Below are 18170 nucleotides of genomic sequence, written 5' to 3' on the forward strand. Positions count from 1 at the left end.
CCTTCGTTATACTTTAGGGTCAATTATACCCTTATAGTTATACTATGGGGTCAATTATACCCTTCTGTCTAACTGTTGCCACGTGGCATCATCCCAGCCCTTCAAAATTATTTTACCCTCAAATATTTTTTTACTCACTAAAATAACTCAATCCGACCCGAATTTTTTTTTTTCAGCAAAAATAATACGGATAATTTTTATATTTTTTTCTGGAAAAATTATCCGTATTATTTTTGCTGGAAAAAAAAATTCGGGTCGGATTGAGTTATTTTAGTGAGTAAAAAATTATTTGAGGGTAAAATAATTTTGAAGGATTGGGATGATGCCATGTGACAACAGTTAGACAGAAGGGTATAATTGACCCCATAGTATAACTGTAAGGGTATAATTGGCCCTAAAGTATAACGAAGGGTATGGATGAACTATTTTTCAAAGTTCAGGGGTAATTTTGGTCCTTTTCCGTAGATAAAAATAGTTTTCTAAATTAGGAATTGTGTTCAGGAACTTGAAAATAGTTATGATCATGGAGCTTCAAATTTCACATGTAAATCTATGGTAATGTCCTGCTGTCCTAGAGTTTCATTTAGTAGAATTTAAACTCTATGATAATATGACTATTTTACAATTACATGGACAAAAACAAGGCTATTTGTGGCTCTTTGTCGATTAGAGATCAAAATGGTAATTGAAATTATTTCACAAAGACTTATCCAAATAAGAAAAAAGGGAAAACAAGCACGCTTGGAGAACGCATGTAAAGAGAGCTGTAGATTGTGTTCCGAAAAAAACGAATTTATGACCACTTTATAATATTAATCGGTCAACTATCTCTCAATCCCAAATTAGATGTTCCTACTGAATTATGAATCTTTTCCACTCTTTTCAGGATTAGAATCATCATATAGGAGTATTAATTAATGTTTATGTAGAACGTCAAACTTATTGCAATCTTAATCATGTGCTTTAGACTGGAAATGCATTCAAATGGACAATTAGGCGGAATTTTATGGCCATTTAATTAAGCATTAAGATGTGAAAAAGTCTTCTAAATCCAACGTTCCTTGTTCTTCAGTTGCAACGTGAAGACATGTTTTCCTCTTAATGCTATTTAGAAAGAGTGGTACTTAGAGCCCGTTTGGATGGACTTATGACTCTTGACTTATAAGTCAAAAGCGATAAAGTTAGGAATTTTAACTTATAGCTTTTGACTTATTTTTAAACATTTTCTTATCTTACTCAAACACTTCAAAAGTGGTTAAAAGCTATTTTGGCTTAAAAGCACAAAAAATAAGTCAATCCAAACAGGCTCTTAACTATATATTCTTAGCATCTTTATTTTAAAATAACATGACTTATTAAGACCCTGATCATAATAACTCTTTTAAAATATAATAAGACGTGTGAAACTCTTACCTTTACTAATTAAAATGAATATTTTTGATACGTTGCATACATTTTGTTTACATATCAAAAATCTTCTTTAATTTTTTTAAATAGTGCTTGATCAAACATCATTGAAACTTTATACAGAATGGAAGAAGCAAGTTTCACCCACAGTAAGCTTCGAAATTTCCAGCTCCCAAGCTACGTATTATAAAATCAATAGCCGATTTCGATCCTCAACATTCACAACAAAATTCAAATCGGTTTTTCGCAAACAACAAACCAACAACAGGGGCAAATGTAGCATTATGATACTTGGTTCATCTGAATCCAATACTTTTTATACTGTAAATTTCACTAAGATGAAACTTGTAGGTGCTTCCACAAAAAGCAACAGGCTTAATGAGTTAAATTGCGCCGCAATTTTTTTTGGCATTGGATTGAGAATCAGGCCCGACGATCAGGGGTGGAGCTACAATGTTAAAGGGGGTACGATTCGGCTGAACTCAATAACTTTTGCATAGACCCTGTATTTGTACTAGGATTATTCAGTAAAGATTAATGATATTTACTTGGTGAACCTTCGTACAGAAATGAGCTAATAGTTCAGTGGTAGGGGTGTTCATGGTTCGGTTTGGGTCGGTTATTGGTTAAAACCATAACCAAATCAATTTAGTCGGTTTTTAAATGTCTAAAACCATAACCAAACCATGTAAAATAATAACCACCGGTTTGGTTATTGTCGGTTTGGTTCGGTTTTTCGGTTTATGACTAGCCGTGACAATTCAAATATTCTCTCTCTACATTCTTCAAATTTCTTATGAAGCTCTTTTTTCCTCACGGCCCATAAGGGTGAACTTTGCTGCATATTGAGGGAAAGACACGCTGTTGGCAAATCAGGTGGACCAAACTTGCAACGCAGTTTAGATTCAAAAGAACAAGTCAAACAGAGGTTTCAAAATACAAACAACCCTTATGCTTACGACTTATTAGAGTTGGGCTTGGATTGTTGGACATATTGTTTTAAGACATGGGCCTTAAAAATAAGTAGACCAAAATTAAATTAATAATTAAAAGGTATAAAACATATTTAATTATTTATGAAAAGCTAATATTATACATATAAATAATTATAAATTTTATGTATATAATTATCGGTTTGGTTCGGTTATTTATTCGGTTATTTTTTACTATAACCATAACCAAACCAAATATTATCGGTTTTTCAAATTTAAAACCAAACCAAACCAAACTAAACCAAATGTCGGTTATTTTATTCGATTTGGTTAAATTTTCGATTTGATTTTGGTTTTAACCAAAACTGTGAACAACCCTATTCAGTGGTAATAATAAGGCTAGCAAAGCTCTCTTTTCCCCAACATGTGGGTTCAAACCACATTTGCCAATGTTTTTTCTTTTTTGCTAATAAGCAAGATTCTCTTTCTAAAATTAGAAGAAAGAAAATATATAATACTCCTTCACCTCTTTTCCTTTGGGTAACTTTTTTCCTTTTTGCTATTATACAAAATTTCTTTTTAACACTTTATTTTTAACAAAATATAAATTTGACAAGTAAAAAAAGCTAAAAGAATGTTACTTTGCTGCTACCATTTTTTTCATCAGTTTCTTTCACAAACCTCAAACTCAAATCCAAAGTCAGATTTTCAAAAAAGTTAGGATTCCAACTTTTGTTGCAGATCACCACTTCGTCGCCCCCGTCCGCTAGAGAGCGGACCTCTGGCTGGTGACTAATATTTTTATAGTGTTTAAATAGTTTGTCGTTTTTTTAAATATATTAAATACCAATACTTGCTTGTTAGTTTGGCTGTTATACATTAGCTTGAGATCGTTGTCCTGTCTTGTAAAATCTGAACCCCCAAACGTCAAATCCTGACTCCGCCTCTGCCGACAATGCACGGATGCTAAGATCTTGGCAATAATTAAGGAGTGCGTTTTGGTTTGCCATGTTAACAAAAATAACTACATCATAAAATATATAATGGCTAGTTAATAGTAGGGCTGGGCGTTCGGTCGGTTTGGTTCGGTTTCACAAATTCGGTTTGATTTTTCGATTTTCGGTTTGTAAAAAATGGAAATCGAAACCGAACTGAAATAACTTCAGTTCAGTTCGATTTTTGCAATTTCGGTTCGGTTTAGATATGCAAACTTTTCCACCGCCACAAGTAGGAGTTTGGACAATTTCTAGCAATTTTTAACAAACATAAGCTAAAACTAAAGCGATGTCTGCTAAGTTCACAGGAAACAGTACTAGACTACTAGTACATCTGATAGGGTCAAAGAAATCATAGGCCAAACAGAGAAAGGAACCAACAACAACAATAACCCAGAGAAACCAACCACCCTTCAAGATTTCCCTTTTCTACTCTTTGAGTCTCTGTTGGCTTCATTCTTCATATATTATGTGTATATGTAATTATGTGAAGTGAACCCAATATATTATGTATATATGTAATGTTTCATAAAAGCTAAAATTTGATTTTTTGGTTTAACCGAATTAGAATTTGCATACACCAAAAATCGAACCAAATTGTAGAAATCTCATAAATTAAAATCGAACGGGACCGAACAAACAGAAAAATCAAAACCGAAATTAAAAAAAGTTCGATCGGTTTTTTCAGTTTGAACCGAAATATGCCAGCCCTAGTTGATAGTAGTGTACAAGAAAAAATAAGCATCACATAACTTAATATATCGTTTGGCTGGCCTCATTATGTAGAAATTTGAGTATTAGATTATGTGAAATAGAATGTGAAATAAGAATCATAATTATCTCTACGTTATTATTTAGTGCATTAATTTATGGTTTTTGCGTAATTAGTAAGTAAATCAAACAACGTTAAATTTAGATGCATGTTTCCTTTCCACTTAAAATATAGAGAGAGACGTACACGTACAATCACAAACCACGATCAATCAATTATAAAAAATAATTTTAATACCAAAATTTTCATCAATATAACAACTCCACTTGTCATCCTAAAATGTTGGACACGATTTGGAACTTAGCAAGTCTGTGAGGTAACAGTATTCCAAATAATGTTGACTTCAAAATACTGAATTACCATTTGGACCCTACGAAGATCTTGAACAGAGCTTCATGCTTGTCGTTTTCCTGTATATGGCCTTTCTTGCGCAATGTATGATTTTTGGAGATTTTGGCCTTGTCCTAGTACAGCACACTATTTCGAAAATATATGTTACTTCTTTAAAATTTAAAAATAATTTAATTTAAAATTTTAATTTATTCTTAATAAAATAATTATATCTATTCAAATATTTAGGATTTATTTTAAATTATAATTTTTCGTAAGTTTTGCATCTAATGACATATAAATTGGAACGAAACAAATTAGATCTTTGGCCGATACGTGGATGCTCCGAGCACATTCAAATAAAGAAAGCATAGTGCACTCAAAATATGATGTCATTTTATCCTTATACCTCCAATTTAGCTTGTCATCTTGTCTGATCAAATCCCACAAAACTCTACTTGATTTCTCTCGCAGAGACACACAAGAAGCAATTGAACAATCTTATAGTATCACTTTGCAATGACACAATGACAAGGTTTTGCCTTTAATCTCTTAATTACACATTAAATTGTTAATCATTCCTCCATTTGGTTTGCTTTGTCTTTTGCCTTTGATTGCAAGCAATTTTTTAATTTTATTTCTAGCTAGTTTCTTCAATTGGGTTGTTTTCTTTTTCCTTTTTTTCTTCATATGGGTGAGTATTTTTCTTTGTATGTTTTGTTCAAAAAATAGTTTTTTCTTTTTGGGGTTTTCCTCTTAAACCTTGGTATATTGTATAAGATCATTACTCAATTGATCATTACTACATTTTGCTCTATATTGATGGTTTGTGTTGAAGTGTTAAACAGTGTCTCTTATTAGGTAGAAGGAAAAAGACTAGGTAAAAAATAAATTGTAGAAATTGTGGAGTCTTGGTGATAAAGGTACAATCTTTTGGTTATTCGCTATTTACACCGCTTACACCGTGTCCTTTTCCCTATTAGAGGCGAGCTAGAATTTTGAGTTCATGGGTTCTTAATTCTAAAAAAGACAACTTAAAAGGTTCTGGATAAGTTTTTTATACATATTAATTGAATCTTTTAATACAAATACATAATCTTTATACATCTTCCCTTTGCATTTTTGCAAAGAGGCTCTGTTCGATGTTTGTGTTGTATAATTGTTATTATTCAGTTTTGGTAGATGAAATTCTGTTTTAATTTGCTGTTATCTCAGGACATAGGCATATAGCTGCTCTTATTAAACAGTCGTGTGTTTGATCCTATTGTCGATGGCTGAGGTGATCGGCCCAAGATTATATAGTTGCTGCAATTGTAGGAATGAAGTTGCACTGCACGATGATGTAATTTCTAAAGCATTTCAAGTGAGTAACTCTGGCTCTTTTTGTTGTTTCCTTGAAAATATGATTTGGGGCTTTGAATGTCATACTTATTCTAATCATATATTGTTCTTCCTTTTTTTTGAAGATGGTAAACAGTATCATGTATTGTTCTTCCTAGAATGCACAGAGATTAAAATGTTAATTTGTACTTGTCGTAATTTAAAACAAGTTTAAATTGTTTTATGATCTTTGTTCTCTGCTACAGTCAGTTTGTTAGCCAGTGTTAGGAGTGGGAGGGAATTATTGAGACAAATTCAATAAGTTAGGCGCATTTGATTTTTTAAGATCTATGTTGTTGCTACAGTCAGTTTGTTAGCCAGTGTCCATTAGTTGTATATAAGGTTCAAACAGTTCCATTGACTCACCTATTTCCTTCTCTATATCACTGCTAAAGCAATTATCTTGTTGCATATGAGAACACCTGTGCCTGTGCCTCAAAATGAGTGGGCGTATACGGTGTTCAAAGTTGAGTTAGATATTTATTATTCTTGTTTTATTTGTCATTAGGGAAGAAATGGTCGAGCATTTTTGTTCTCTCATGCGATGAACATTGTTGTTGGGCGCAAAGAGGATAGACAGCTTATGACTGGTCTACATACAGTTGCTGATGTTTATTGCTCTGACTGTCGCGAAGTGCTTGGGTGGAAATACGAACGAGCTTATGAGGAGACACAGAAGTACAAGGAGGGCAAATTCATACTTGAGAAGTCAAAGATTGTCAAGGAAAACTGGTAGTCGTGGATGATAATACATGCTCATTTTGTTAAATCAATGTTGAGTAATTCAAAAGGTCAATTCATTGTTGCCAATAGTCTTATCTCAGCTTTTATTTTTTGTGTTTGTTGTGCGATTGGATGAAATATCTGAGATGCTGTAAAAATCCTGTTAATAATCTATCTTGAAAATTAACCGTGTAAAATATCATATTTATCTTTTGTTGGTTTCGTTTAGCAAATGATAGCTGAGTTATCGCAAAAGGTCCATGGTCTGCTACTTGATTTTTTACTGTAATTCATCACGAGAATTTGTGAACAATGTCAGTTGTTGCCCTTCAAGCACAAGTTCATAAGAATTTTCAACTAGTGTCTTCTAGCTACCCTTTTTTTAATGATTATACCAGGGGCCTCTAGTGTCGATTTCATTAATAGCTCGTTATTATCTCACGGTACATATGGTATGAAGTAAAATCAAACCAAAACCTTATAAACTGCTTAAGCCATTAGCTTCAAAAAAAGAAAAACACTTTACTAGAACCAAATTCTGAAATCCATCATGGGAGTACCTGAATTGTTTTTCGTGATATACTAGTGCCGAAGTGCAACATCGAGTTCCTGAGTTCTTTGTTAGTTTTAGAATTCATCAGTTTTTGGGGGTTCAATGATGTTGGAGAGAAGGTTGGGTAATATAATGCAATTGTAAAGGAAAGCCACTTCACCTATGCATCTCAGCATTAAGGAAGAAACTTAAGCAGTTGCCTTATCCAATCCTTCTTGAGTTCCAAATTGCGTTGATAAGGTCTTTCTTAATAAGATTGTGACATGATTAATTCCCTGGTGCATAAAACATCCATTACCAGATTAGCAATGTGTTTAATATCATGTCAGTAATGAATTTGCTTCAGCATGGCAGAAGGTTCCTTGAAAGAAAAACCTGTATTTTCTGATGCAGATCGAATGATGGCTGACATGAATAATTCTATCAACAGCTATAGAAAATAGCGAGCGTAAATCAAGATAAGGCGCTATAATGAATGTATTGATTGAGTAATTGGCATTGAATACTGATCGATCCAATGACTACTACTAAACTAGAGGCTTTGATGACCACTTTATCTCATGGAAGTTGGCTAATTACAACCTAAGAGGGGGGGGGGGGGGGGGGGGGGGAAATTGGATGATGATACACAAGCAAATAAACAAAATTGAACCAAGGAACACATTTTCATTCTCACGCGTTTATGCATTTGCTCCACGGCTATATAGTGTCTCAGGCTTCAATCAATAATATTCCAAGAAGAAGAATAACACTAAGTAAGAACCATATGTAAGAAAATAAAAATTCCAAATCATAAGATCACAGCAAGGAGTTAAAAGGCAGTATGTTCTCGGTAAGCAACTCAAAAGTCAAACGCAAATACTAAGCTTGCAGAGGCTCAACTAGGAGCACATATACAAACAATCAATTTCATTAGCAATGTTGGGTAGTTTGAAAAGAAGAAAATAAGAACAAAATAGAGAACACACAATTTCCCTAAAAATAAAATAGAACTTCTCTTGCTAGATAAAAGATTTATAGCAAGGAAAAAGCTATGTACATGTTTTCTATTTACCAGTCCACTCCTTTCTAGCATTTTCAATTGCCTCCACTCTCATTCTCAAGAGTTCACGACAAGAATGTTGATACTGCATATTGATGGCATCAAGTTCCAACTTGAGATCCTGCAATTGATTTTTGTTATTTGCCCCGTCGATAAAAGAGAGAGAAGAGAGGCTAGAGATGAAATCATTAGATGTGGCATTTCGCGAGCTATCAAAGGAGATCCCTGAATTTTTGGTACAGTCACTCATCACAACATCACCAAGACTACCCTCATTGTTGTTTAGAGCACGGATTTTGGGACCTTTGGCGCATTCTAACTCATTGCCAAGAGATCTTAAAACATTTTTACACTCCACATTTGAGGCTGATGTACTCCCTTGATTCAAAGATGTAATGCCTAGTTCTCCAATCACATGATCTTCTATTATCAAAGTCGAATCGTTGGATGAGTTATTCACTTCAGGGGAACTCCCAAAAGAATATTTCTGGCTTGTTGAGAGTTTGGAAATGAAGTCGGCAATCAATTCTGCTATTGTCGCCACATCGTCGTTCGACAACTCAAGCTCCTCTGCCATCTCACTAGCTATTGACATCACGGTGTCAACATCAATACAAAATACAAAGTGCACATGCCTGATCCGACCTGTCAAAATCAAAAACAAAAAAGAGTCAAAACATTTTGCTTGCAAATACTCGATGTATTATTCTATTAGAATGATCAAATACCAGTCAACTCAGCAATTCGCAGTGAGAATGCAATTGAATGGTCATCATGCTTATCACCGTGTAACCTAAATTCGTTTCTTTCATTACGTTTCACGAAGTCTAGATTAGAAAACTGAGAAGATCTGGTCTTGTTTTCTATGCACATGTCACTCTGTAACTTCTGTGCAAGGTCTACGTCCATGAAAATTGACTTTGCCAGACTTTGTGCTTCAGACACAACATTTGAGGGCTGAAAATGATCACCTATGGGGGTAATCAAGCTTTCAGATGAAAGAAATGGGTCTTCCAAAAGTTCAACTGCACTCAATCTTATGGATACCGGGGCCAAACATTTCTCCACAAATAGTTTTACATGAGGATCTGTTACTTTCGCTAAAGAAGCTGGCTTTATTCCCTGAAATTGAACATGTTTCTAAGCATTGCAATTATTTTCAAGTAAAACAAAGTAATAGTTGTAAAACTTAAAATAACTAAAACTCACCGACGTGACTTTTTTATAAATTTGTGCTTGATTTCTACACTCATTATATGGATATTCACATGTTATTAGCTCCAAGATACACATGCCAAAAGAATAAATGTCAACAAGTTCATTATATTCTTCATCATATAGCTCTGGTGCCATAAATTCAGGGGTACCTGACAAAGAGAAAACACAAATATTATATAGTAAGAAGGGTTAATGTATCAGTTTTGAAGGGACCAAATGCAGCAAGTCCAAGTCAAATAACTACCAATAACACTTCGAGCAGTAGGCTGCTCCATAATTGTTGCCAGTCCAAGATCTCCAAGTTTAACTTCTCCATTATTTCCATTGATAAATATATTGTCACATTTCAAGTCTCTATGTATAACTGGTGGATTGTGACTATGGAGATAATGTAAACCTTGGAGAATTTGTCTAGCCCAATTTTTAATGGCTTTTGTGTCAACAGTCTTGTGCTTCCTCCGATATCTAAAAGGGGTGGAAAGCAAAAAGATAGATGAATAAAAAGATTTGGAGGTTGCATTGAAGGTAAGGGGAAATATGCAAGAAATATTGGACTCACTGCCTTAAGCTCCCTGAACTAAATAATTCAGTGATCATATTAATGCTTTTGTTCACATCGTCCACCCAGGAGGAATACAATTTTATAATGTTTTCATGCTTCAACATTCTCAACAAATGAACCTCCGAATATATCCTCTCCAAATGTTGAGGTGACTGCAAAGCATCATCTATGCAAATTTGATTCCAAGCAACTTCTATTCCGTCAATTTTGTCGAACGCCTTATAGCTACATGTGAAAACATGTGAAAATCGCTAAAGTATTGAAAATCAATAACGATTACGAGGTAATAATAAAATGCAAGAAAATAACAGGAGATGGGTGTAGGAGCCATACACAGTCTTAAATGCTCCACTTCCCAAGATTTCATTATACTGGAGGAAGAGAAACAAAAAGAAGGTGATAATACCACCAAAACACACAAGATTACATAAATGAAACCAAAAGTAATTAATATCATATGATAAACAATTACACATCATTTCTCAACATAATGTATAATATTGCATAAGAGCAAAAGAAAATCATAATGAAATTGAAACTCCAACTCAGTCCCTACCCACGTTACAATTTTGTTTCAATATAAAGCCCCACTTTTGAATCAAATACACATCAAATGATATAACAGCCTCAATGACAATTAATAAAATTACCAGCTTAAAGCCAAATTTTAATAAAAGGGCTAACTTTTTTTAATAGAACTTATATATACACTATACAAAAAAAGCTTTTGTGATAATATTATTATTTATCTTGATAATGTTAAATTCAACTTAATAAGATGTTAGTTATGTGTTTGCAATATATTACCTTGGATCTTATAAAAAACTTACTTACTTATATGAGGATTTGAGTAGTTTAACTTAAAGTTCTAAAACATTACTACCGTTAAAAAACAGAGGCCCTTGAACAACCCTTTGCAGAAAGGCAACCAGAAGAGACTTTCTTAACCGACCTCACTCTTAAATCAAATGATACAACCACCACCATTTACTAGCATTGACTTATAAAATTAAATGAACAAAGTACAACAAGCAGGAATAGATAGAACAAGAAAAGAAAAAAAAGCGGTAGTCAGTTGGTAATCAAATATGATGCTAAAAATAGAAACCTGGCAAATATACAGAGAGACCAGAAAGAGAAAAACATAAGTACCCGAATGTATCTCTTGTCTGGTGATACTTCAACAACCTCAGCCTCATCAAATTTAACTTTGTCAAACCATGATATATCGGAATTCATCTCTCAACGACCACACAAAAAAAAGGCCAAAAATATTTACACGCAAATAGGAAGAACTAACTGAAATCAAAGAAAGGGTTCAGAAAATGCTTCACATGCTACTGAATATGAATCAACAACCCTTCCAAATCGGAGTTGGCGTTGAAAGAACTCAACTTTCAGCAACATTAAAGCAAAACCTTGAACCCCCATTTCCAAACAATTCAAGTAATTAACCACACAAAAAAGAACTCAGTATTGAAACGCATGTAGCTAGACTAATTAGGGCAGGCAAACAAATTTAAACCCTAAACCTCAAGTCCCTAAAATCCCAAAAAGAGGATCATAATGAAATCCTAATCTGTTAAGGGGATTGAAAATAGAGAATTTAGGGGGAAAATTTAAGTGAAGATTGTAATTGAATTGAAAAGCGTAGAAAGGGAGGAATGAAGAAGAAAAAAAAAGCAGCTAATGGGATAAGGGTTAATAGTTTGTCAACTTTGACAACTAAGCTTTTGCTTTTTACATAATCAAGTAGCTAATTGCCGTTGATTTAAGGTATAATCAGCCACGTATACAATCTTAACGTAGGTAATGGCTGGTAAATTGTATAATTTTGGATCTGTAGGCAAGAAGGTTTCGTGGTGTAGTTGGTTATCACGTCAGTCTAACACACTGAAGGTCTCCGGTTCGAGTCCGGGCGAAGCCACTATTTTGTTTTTCTCCAGATTACTGTGAATTGAAGAAAGTTCTGGTCTTTTCTGCATCATCTTTTCGACAACCAGCTTGCTTGCACCTCGGCAAATTCCAGCAGCGTGTTAAAGTATTTTGGATCATTTTTTATGATGATGGTATTCAAGAGTCAACCTCACACCAGTTCAAGTAGTAGCAAAAAGCAACACCCTTTCTGCCAATTCGCTTGTTTTGATGTCTGTTCATGACTATAAAGTTGGGTATCTCAAGTGATTAGAGGACAAACACTTCCCATAATCGATTGGTTTCCTTTCCAACGTATCAAGATTACTGCTAGGGATTTAGTTTTTCCTTGTATAATTGGTCACAAATTACAAATGGGTACCTCAGTCCTACTTAGTTTAATTGTTTTATCCGAGGTACCCATTTGTAATTTGTGCTTTCCGCATTTTGGTATCTAATACAAGAGAAGAATCTAGCTTCTATTATGATTTACGTGATTCCAATAGCTTTTGCCGACTCTGTGTATGTACATATTAGGAAATCAACTAATTATCTATAAATATTTAATTTCTGCATTAACCACTCCCATGATTTAAATAGCCTTTACCTTTCTTCCATCAGCTATGTAGTTTGCTAAAATTTTAAATGTTAAGAAACTTCATATGAATAAGCTGCTAGATTAAGTGGTCAACGATCTTGCACCCAATTGCAATTTGAACTAGTATATATCATGGCATTCAATTATCTCTTAGCAGAAAGTCAACGAGAAAGTAGTAGAAAATTAACTAGGGCACAATAGACAACAATGCATCTAATTGAATTCATTGTCAATTCTAATTGACATACAAACATTGTCAACAAAAGTTATTATCTCTATACTCTACCACAAGATTTTCATGTTCAACATGTTGTTCTCATGAGTTCAACTCAACAAAAAGACTGGCTTGAGGGTGTAAGCCAGCTTCTTTCAGAGACAGAGCGAGCTTCTCTGAACCATAGACTGTGCGGGGAAAGTTGGACACGAGACTGTATTTTTCAACCTCCAGGCATCCAAGAGAATCAACATAGTCATACAGAGATTGTAAAGTTTTAGTACATTGAAATCTTCTCTCTTTGCGCTCACCATTAGGAAACCTTACCAAAACCTGCAGGATACAAGAAACCAACAAAGAATTAATCATCTGAAAAGTAACAATTTTTACTGCATTTAAGTGCATTTTACTCTCATGTTTCTTCACTGCGCACTCAAAAAACAACCACATTTCTACGGTTATAACAGACTGATGCACATGTAAATAAAAGTATCAAGACCAAGATGATTACTTGAGTAACATCAGGACCCTTTTCAGGTTCAGGGCCCAGTGACTGTAATTTCTCCTCGCGCATTTTAGCCAATGCAGCTTCTCTTTCAGCAGCTTCACGGGCTGCTCTTTCACGAGCCTCGTCTTCCTCCTTTCTTTTCCTTTCAGCTTCAGCAGCTTCCCTTTCCTGCCGCTCTTGCTCTTCTTTCTTCTGACGCTCTCTAGCCTGGCATAGGACAAACAGTTCAGTAACACGCCATTTCTTTTTCTCCCCTTTCCAATATTGAACTTTTAAAGCGTATTTAGAACCTAAAAGTAGTTACCTGATCAGCCTCGAGTGCAGCACGATAAGCGGCATCCTGCTCCTCCCTTAAACGTATATTATTTCTCCTTTCTTCTGCTTCAAGCCTGGCAGAAACAAGCACAGGTGCACTTTCCTCGAGCACCCTTTGCAGTGCAGTGAGCAATTCTTCAGGAGATTTTGGTCCCTCCACCTGCAAAGTGTTCATCAGATTATGATAGACAAGAAGACATCATAGTAGAGAGGTCAATGAAGCAGGCTTGATAGAGAAAGCCAGTCTAGTAAGTTCGCTGCTACGCCAACACATCAGATAGTATCTGGTATGAATTTGCAGTTCTTTTAGCTAAACAAGGCAAATAAACCTTTAATTGGTTTTTAGCAACAAAAGATAAGCCTCCACAGCTACCTTAGTTATAGAGATAGCTAGGAAGGATTAAGACAACAGAAAAGGACAGATCTAACATAAACCACAGGAAAATCTGCACGTGATATGTACTCATTGAATGACAAAAACATTCCCTGTTATGTCAAATAGACTAGGCTAAACCGTTAAGCACAAAATAAAGCAGGGCCGAAAGCCAACCAGTGCTAATCGATGTAATGTTTTTTAAGACACTTACAAGAGACAGAAAGAGGGATCCCAGACCGCACTCGATCGGGATGTTTGGTGTTAAAACTATAACTTCTAACATCATGAACATATACCAATTAACAGAAAACAGGATAGTCAAACAAACTTTGAGCTTGAAAGAAACAACGAAGCATAAAAGAGGATTAGGAATTGAACCCCAAAAAAAAAAAAAAAATGGGGAGAATTTTGTCTGCAAGAGGTAATCAGCCTGCTTCTAAGGACAATCATTTTAGTCATACCAAGCGCGCACTCTTTTTACTTATCAGGAAATACTAGATCTTTGTTCCAAAATGATGAAACTTTTGTGACAGTTTCCTTTTCCCTTTTCTTTGAGGTGTCAAATTTTTAGAAACCAGCAGAAATAAAGCAAATTACTTCTTGATACATATATGCCCTGATTCATTTATTAATTTCATAAGTATATACGTGGTGATACCTATGCAGGAAGCGGAAGGTTTAACTCCGGGTAGGGACAAGGTGACATAGAAACATAGGATCAGCCAGAGGCGGAGCCAGGATTCGAAGTTTGTGGGTTCGGGGTTCTAATTCTTTAAAGTTACTGGGTTCTTAATTGATAATTTGTACATATTTGACAAATTTTTTAATACAAATATATGGTTTGACCAAAAGCTACTGGGTTCGGCCGAACCCGCAACCGAAGGGCTGCCTCCGCCCCTGGGATCAGCCATATTTCTCTCTATTTCATCCAAGGTAATAATGAAGCAACAAAAAGAGGGAGAACGTCCACAAGTCATCAGCATATCTAAATATCAGAATATCATCTCAGTTAAGCATGCAACAATTGTATGCACTCGAGACACACTCTAAGTCTACACATTATTCAAAAGCAATTTCCAGATACTCACTAGTATAACAATATGACAAAGTTTAAAGTAAATAGGCAGACAAACCTACTTGCAGTTAGATAAGCAACCACATCTTATATCCGATACTCGATTTGATCCTCTTGAACTAACCAACATTCCTACTACAAAAAGTCTCTCGTTTCCTCATACTTCATTAACAGAAGAAATAGCACATATGTACTGTGTGTAAGTAAATACATTCTAGGCGAATCCATTAGGCCACGCTTAAAAGATAGTTTCACTGCTCTTGTTACTTTTTTTGAGGAAACAAAACAAAGTGCAGGCCTCATGATAGAGGCTTGAGTGCTTGACAAATTCAAGAGTGTCCGCGCTAAATTCAGGTAGGTCAACTAACTGCTCAATGTCGTCGTTGCTTTGTCCCGGTCCAATAATGTCGACCAAAATCCTTAATAAAATCATGCAATCCATAACAATATCGTATTTTGACATGCATTTCCTCCCACAGTATATAGGGTTCTTATACACAGAATTAACCAATATAAAAGGCTGTTAACAAGTTAAAGAGGACTCCATCACGCTAAAAAGATGCAGACTTGTGGAAAGCACAAACTTCAAGGATTATTTCCCAGGCAATCCCAAGTTTGTCCAAGATTATGCTGATTGCTTTCAAGTTAGTGACCCATATTCAGTCTAGAATCATAGTTTCAAATGCATAATATAAAGCTAGTCTTTGACTAAATAAAGCACCTTTTAGGCCTGGATTTAGTATTGCATCTACTTCAACCAAAATAGTTCCTTCACCGTATTATACAGCATACAAGCCCTTTCTATATATAGTTCACGCTACGAGCTCTAACTTGAGAACGAAACAAAACAAACATATAGCTCTTTTACCTGCTGAAGCAATGCAATCCTTTGGTTTGTCGCAGCCATTACAACCGCACAAAAAGGAAACCTTGATGCCTTCAAGCTATTACTCATCTTGAAACCTTCACTAGCTCTAATACTCCCACCCCAAGCAACAAAATTCTCGTTGATAAATGCTACCAATGCTTCATTGCACAAAGTCCTTTCACAAAACATAGGTGTATCTGGATGCTCAGGTGAATGTAAATACACGAAAAGCAGCTTAAACTCATGCCTAGACCTCTGTAAAGCATCCATAAAACCTTCAGCAACAAAATTTGGCCTTGTACTCCCAAAATCCCTATCAAAACTATCCACGAAACTCATTGCCTCCGCTGCTGATGCAGATACAGATACCAAAGGTGAAGAGGATTCACCATTACGTCCCGAATTGAGACCAATCATTCGCAGCGAATAAGAAAGTACACCACCTGCCGCCCATACACCAAATCCTACCGCACCTGAGATTAGAGGTGACAAAAGTTAAGACCATAAAACCATAACCCACCCAACCCGCCCAAATTTGGGCTGATATTTAGCTCAAATTGATGCATGAGAAGTCTTGTCAAAATATTTCCAAAAATACATTAATAAAGAAAAATAATAATTTTATTAGTTACTAAAAAAACTATAAAAGAAGAAATAAAACAATTCAAACTTAGTGAGACTTGGAAGGGTTGGGTTCTGACCCGCTTTTTAGCCCATTTCAACTCAAGTAACTTTTGGGCGAGTCCCGCCCATTTATTAACTCAACAACTTTTTTCCTCCCCAAAACCCACCCATTTGCCACCTCTACCTGAAGGGTCATTCGCACAAATGACCCTATTTCGAGGTGGTCTTTAATTATTGCCCCTCAAATTTGTGGTCTTTAATTTTTACCCTTTAGCATTTCGGCACGGCATAACTTAGATTTCGCATCATAACATCCACACAAGTTATGCCAGAAAAGGCAAGACTTTCAACATTTAACCGGAAAAAAAATCTACGCAACTTATGCCGCATAACTTAAATCCTACATAACTTGTGCCTAGCGAAGCAAAAGTTCAATTTCCGATGATAAAAATATTACAGAACTTATGCACCGCAAGATAAAGATATTACATAACTTAATTCCTACATAATTTGTGACGAGCAAGGCAAAAATTCAGTTTTTCGAAGATAAAAATGTTAAAAAATTTATGCAAGCAAGTATGGATACTTTCATTAAATAGCAGCAGGTACAAAAATTAAAGCCCAGTGTGTTTGAAGGGCAATTCGTGCCAAAAAAAAAGGGCCTACCTAAACAAAATAAGCCAATAATCGAATAACAAGAAACTACAAGAGTAATACATACAAGTAGCAACTAGAATAAAAGGATAAGCGAGACAACACTCAACCATTTGTCACGTGTACCTGAAATTAACCCTAGACTACCGGAAATGATGGAAAAGGGAAGAGTAATAATCTTCCAAGCTAAGGCCGGTGGTCCACCGGCAACTAAACCAGTTTCCGGCGGGGGTAAATTCGTAATTGTAGGTAATGTATTGGAAGTAGTTGGTTCGGATGCATAGTGAGGGGTAGAATGGTCATTTTGAGAAGTAAAAGTAGAGATCGCTAATTCGAGATCCCAACCATGTGCGGCAAGGATCTCAGTACACAAATCAGCGTCTTCTACACCTGTGATCGCTTGAAAATACGCTATTTTATCAGCTACATCACCCATTTTCTTTGGTTGTGTTTTTGCTTGCTATGTGTTCATTGGGAATTTCGATGATTGGTTTGTATTTGTTATGTGATGTCAAGTGTTCGATGAAATGATTATTAGAGAAATGGGCGAAACTTCTTTTTTGCACTGTAATGGACTATCGTATTGGCAATTGGGTTTCCTTATCAGTTTTACGTGACGTTGTGATGGATGCGTGAATTGTTGATTCTACTTTTATACCCAGAAAATGGGCTCTGACTACCTCGATATTACAAATCTGCCATTAATTCCTAACTATACCAGGAAATTGTATAATACTCCTTCAGCCCCATTTTTAACTGTGATTATCATAGTATAATTCATTAATCTATCCTGTTTAATAAAAGTAAACTGATTATTTCCTCTTCAGTATTGTGACATTTTTCCTTAATATAAAAGGCATATAGTTGAAAATAATTGTTAACTTTAATCTTGAATTTCTAAAATAACAATTATATTGAGACATTTTTATTATTGCGCTAAAGCAAATGTTAATTTGGTGGGGTGGTGGGTGGGAGGGGGGAGGGAGGAACGGGGGAGGTGTTACTTATTCTTTCACAACTTTCAAAGTTTGGATCTCTCTCTCACTACTACGTACATCGAACATTTACAAGTAATACAGATTTTGTATTTTCCATAAAAGCTTTTTTCCT

At 35.2% G+C, this 18170-nt stretch overlaps 3 protein-coding genes and 1 non-coding gene across 5 annotated transcripts; 2 read left to right on the top strand and 2 right to left on the bottom strand.

Annotated features, from left to right (window-relative positions):
- Window positions 1-4758: 4758 nt before the first annotated feature.
- On the top strand, window positions 4759-6896 carry LOC132638037 (protein yippee-like At4g27745). Its single transcript, XM_060355030.1, has 3 exons — window positions 4759-4971; window positions 5652-5799; window positions 6325-6896. Exons 2-3 carry the CDS (start codon window positions 5707-5709, stop codon window positions 6550-6552), a joined length of 321 nt encoding a protein of 106 aa, XP_060211013.1. The 5' UTR covers window positions 4759-4971; window positions 5652-5706; the 3' UTR covers window positions 6553-6896.
- A 1044-nt stretch (window positions 6897-7940) lies between these two features.
- LOC132634726 (probable serine/threonine-protein kinase WNK10) lies at window positions 7941-12069 on the bottom strand. Of its 2 annotated transcripts, XM_060350753.1 has the most exons (7): window positions 11067-12069; window positions 10248-10285; window positions 9912-10139; window positions 9597-9817; window positions 9344-9501; window positions 8863-9256; window positions 7941-8779 (listed from the first exon to the last, which is right to left on the bottom strand). In XM_060350753.1, exons 1-7 carry the CDS (start codon window positions 11151-11153, stop codon window positions 8139-8141), a joined length of 1767 nt encoding a protein of 588 aa, XP_060206736.1. In that variant the 5' UTR covers window positions 11154-12069; the 3' UTR covers window positions 7941-8138. The 2 variants fall into 2 exon arrangements, with proteins under 2 accessions (XP_060206736.1, XP_060206737.1); XM_060350754.1 differs by lacking the exon at window positions 10248-10285 and having other exon boundaries at window positions 11067-12067.
- TRNAV-AAC (transfer RNA valine (anticodon AAC)) lies at window positions 11768-11841 on the top strand. The gene has a single exon. It is a non-coding gene; the product is annotated as a tRNA-Val (tRNA).
- Window positions 12070-12524: 455 nt separating the features above from the next.
- Window positions 12525-17687, bottom strand: LOC132634727 (plant UBX domain-containing protein 10-like). Its single transcript, XM_060350755.1, has 5 exons — window positions 17187-17687; window positions 15783-16255; window positions 13453-13623; window positions 13152-13355; window positions 12525-12973 (listed from the first exon to the last, which is right to left on the bottom strand). Exons 1-5 carry the CDS (start codon window positions 17494-17496, stop codon window positions 12743-12745), a joined length of 1389 nt encoding a protein of 462 aa, XP_060206738.1. The 5' UTR covers window positions 17497-17687; the 3' UTR covers window positions 12525-12742.
- Between the last annotated feature and the right edge of the window lie 483 nt (window positions 17688-18170).

Source organism: Lycium barbarum, chromosome 4, assembly GCF_019175385.1.
Source record: "Lycium barbarum isolate Lr01 chromosome 4, ASM1917538v2, whole genome shotgun sequence".
Lineage (NCBI taxonomy): Eukaryota > Viridiplantae > Streptophyta > Magnoliopsida > Solanales > Solanaceae > Lycium > Lycium barbarum.

Bases quoted from the DNA above. Each gene is read 5' to 3' on its own strand.
- LOC132634726 (XM_060350753.1), bottom strand. From the start codon at position 11,153: ATGAATTCCGATATATCATGGTTTGACAAAGTTAAATTTGATGAGGCT. The intron at 10,140-10,247 runs GTATGGCTCCTA...TTTCACATGTAG, and splicing joins AGTGGAGCATTTAAGACTGT to CTATAAGGCGTTCGACAAAA. The intron at 9,818-9,911 runs GTGAGTCCAATA...CACCCCTTTTAG, and splicing joins AGTTCAGGGAGCTTAAGGCA to ATATCGGAGGAAGCACAAGA.
- LOC132638037 (XM_060355030.1), top strand. From the start codon at position 5,707: ATGGCTGAGGTGATCGGCCCAAGATTATATAGTTGCTGCAATTGTAGG. The intron at 5,800-6,324 runs GTGAGTAACTCT...ATTTGTCATTAG, and splicing joins TAATTTCTAAAGCATTTCAA to GGAAGAAATGGTCGAGCATT.
- LOC132634727 (XM_060350755.1), bottom strand. From the start codon at position 17,496: ATGGGTGATGTAGCTGATAAAATAGCGTATTTTCAAGCGATCACAGGT. The intron at 13,624-15,782 runs GTAAAAGAGCTA...AACACTTTGCAG, and splicing joins GGATTGCATTGCTTCAGCAG to GTGGAGGGACCAAAATCTCC. The intron at 13,356-13,452 runs GTAACTACTTTT...GTCCTATGCCAG, and splicing joins CTGCACTCGAGGCTGATCAG to GCTAGAGAGCGTCAGAAGAA.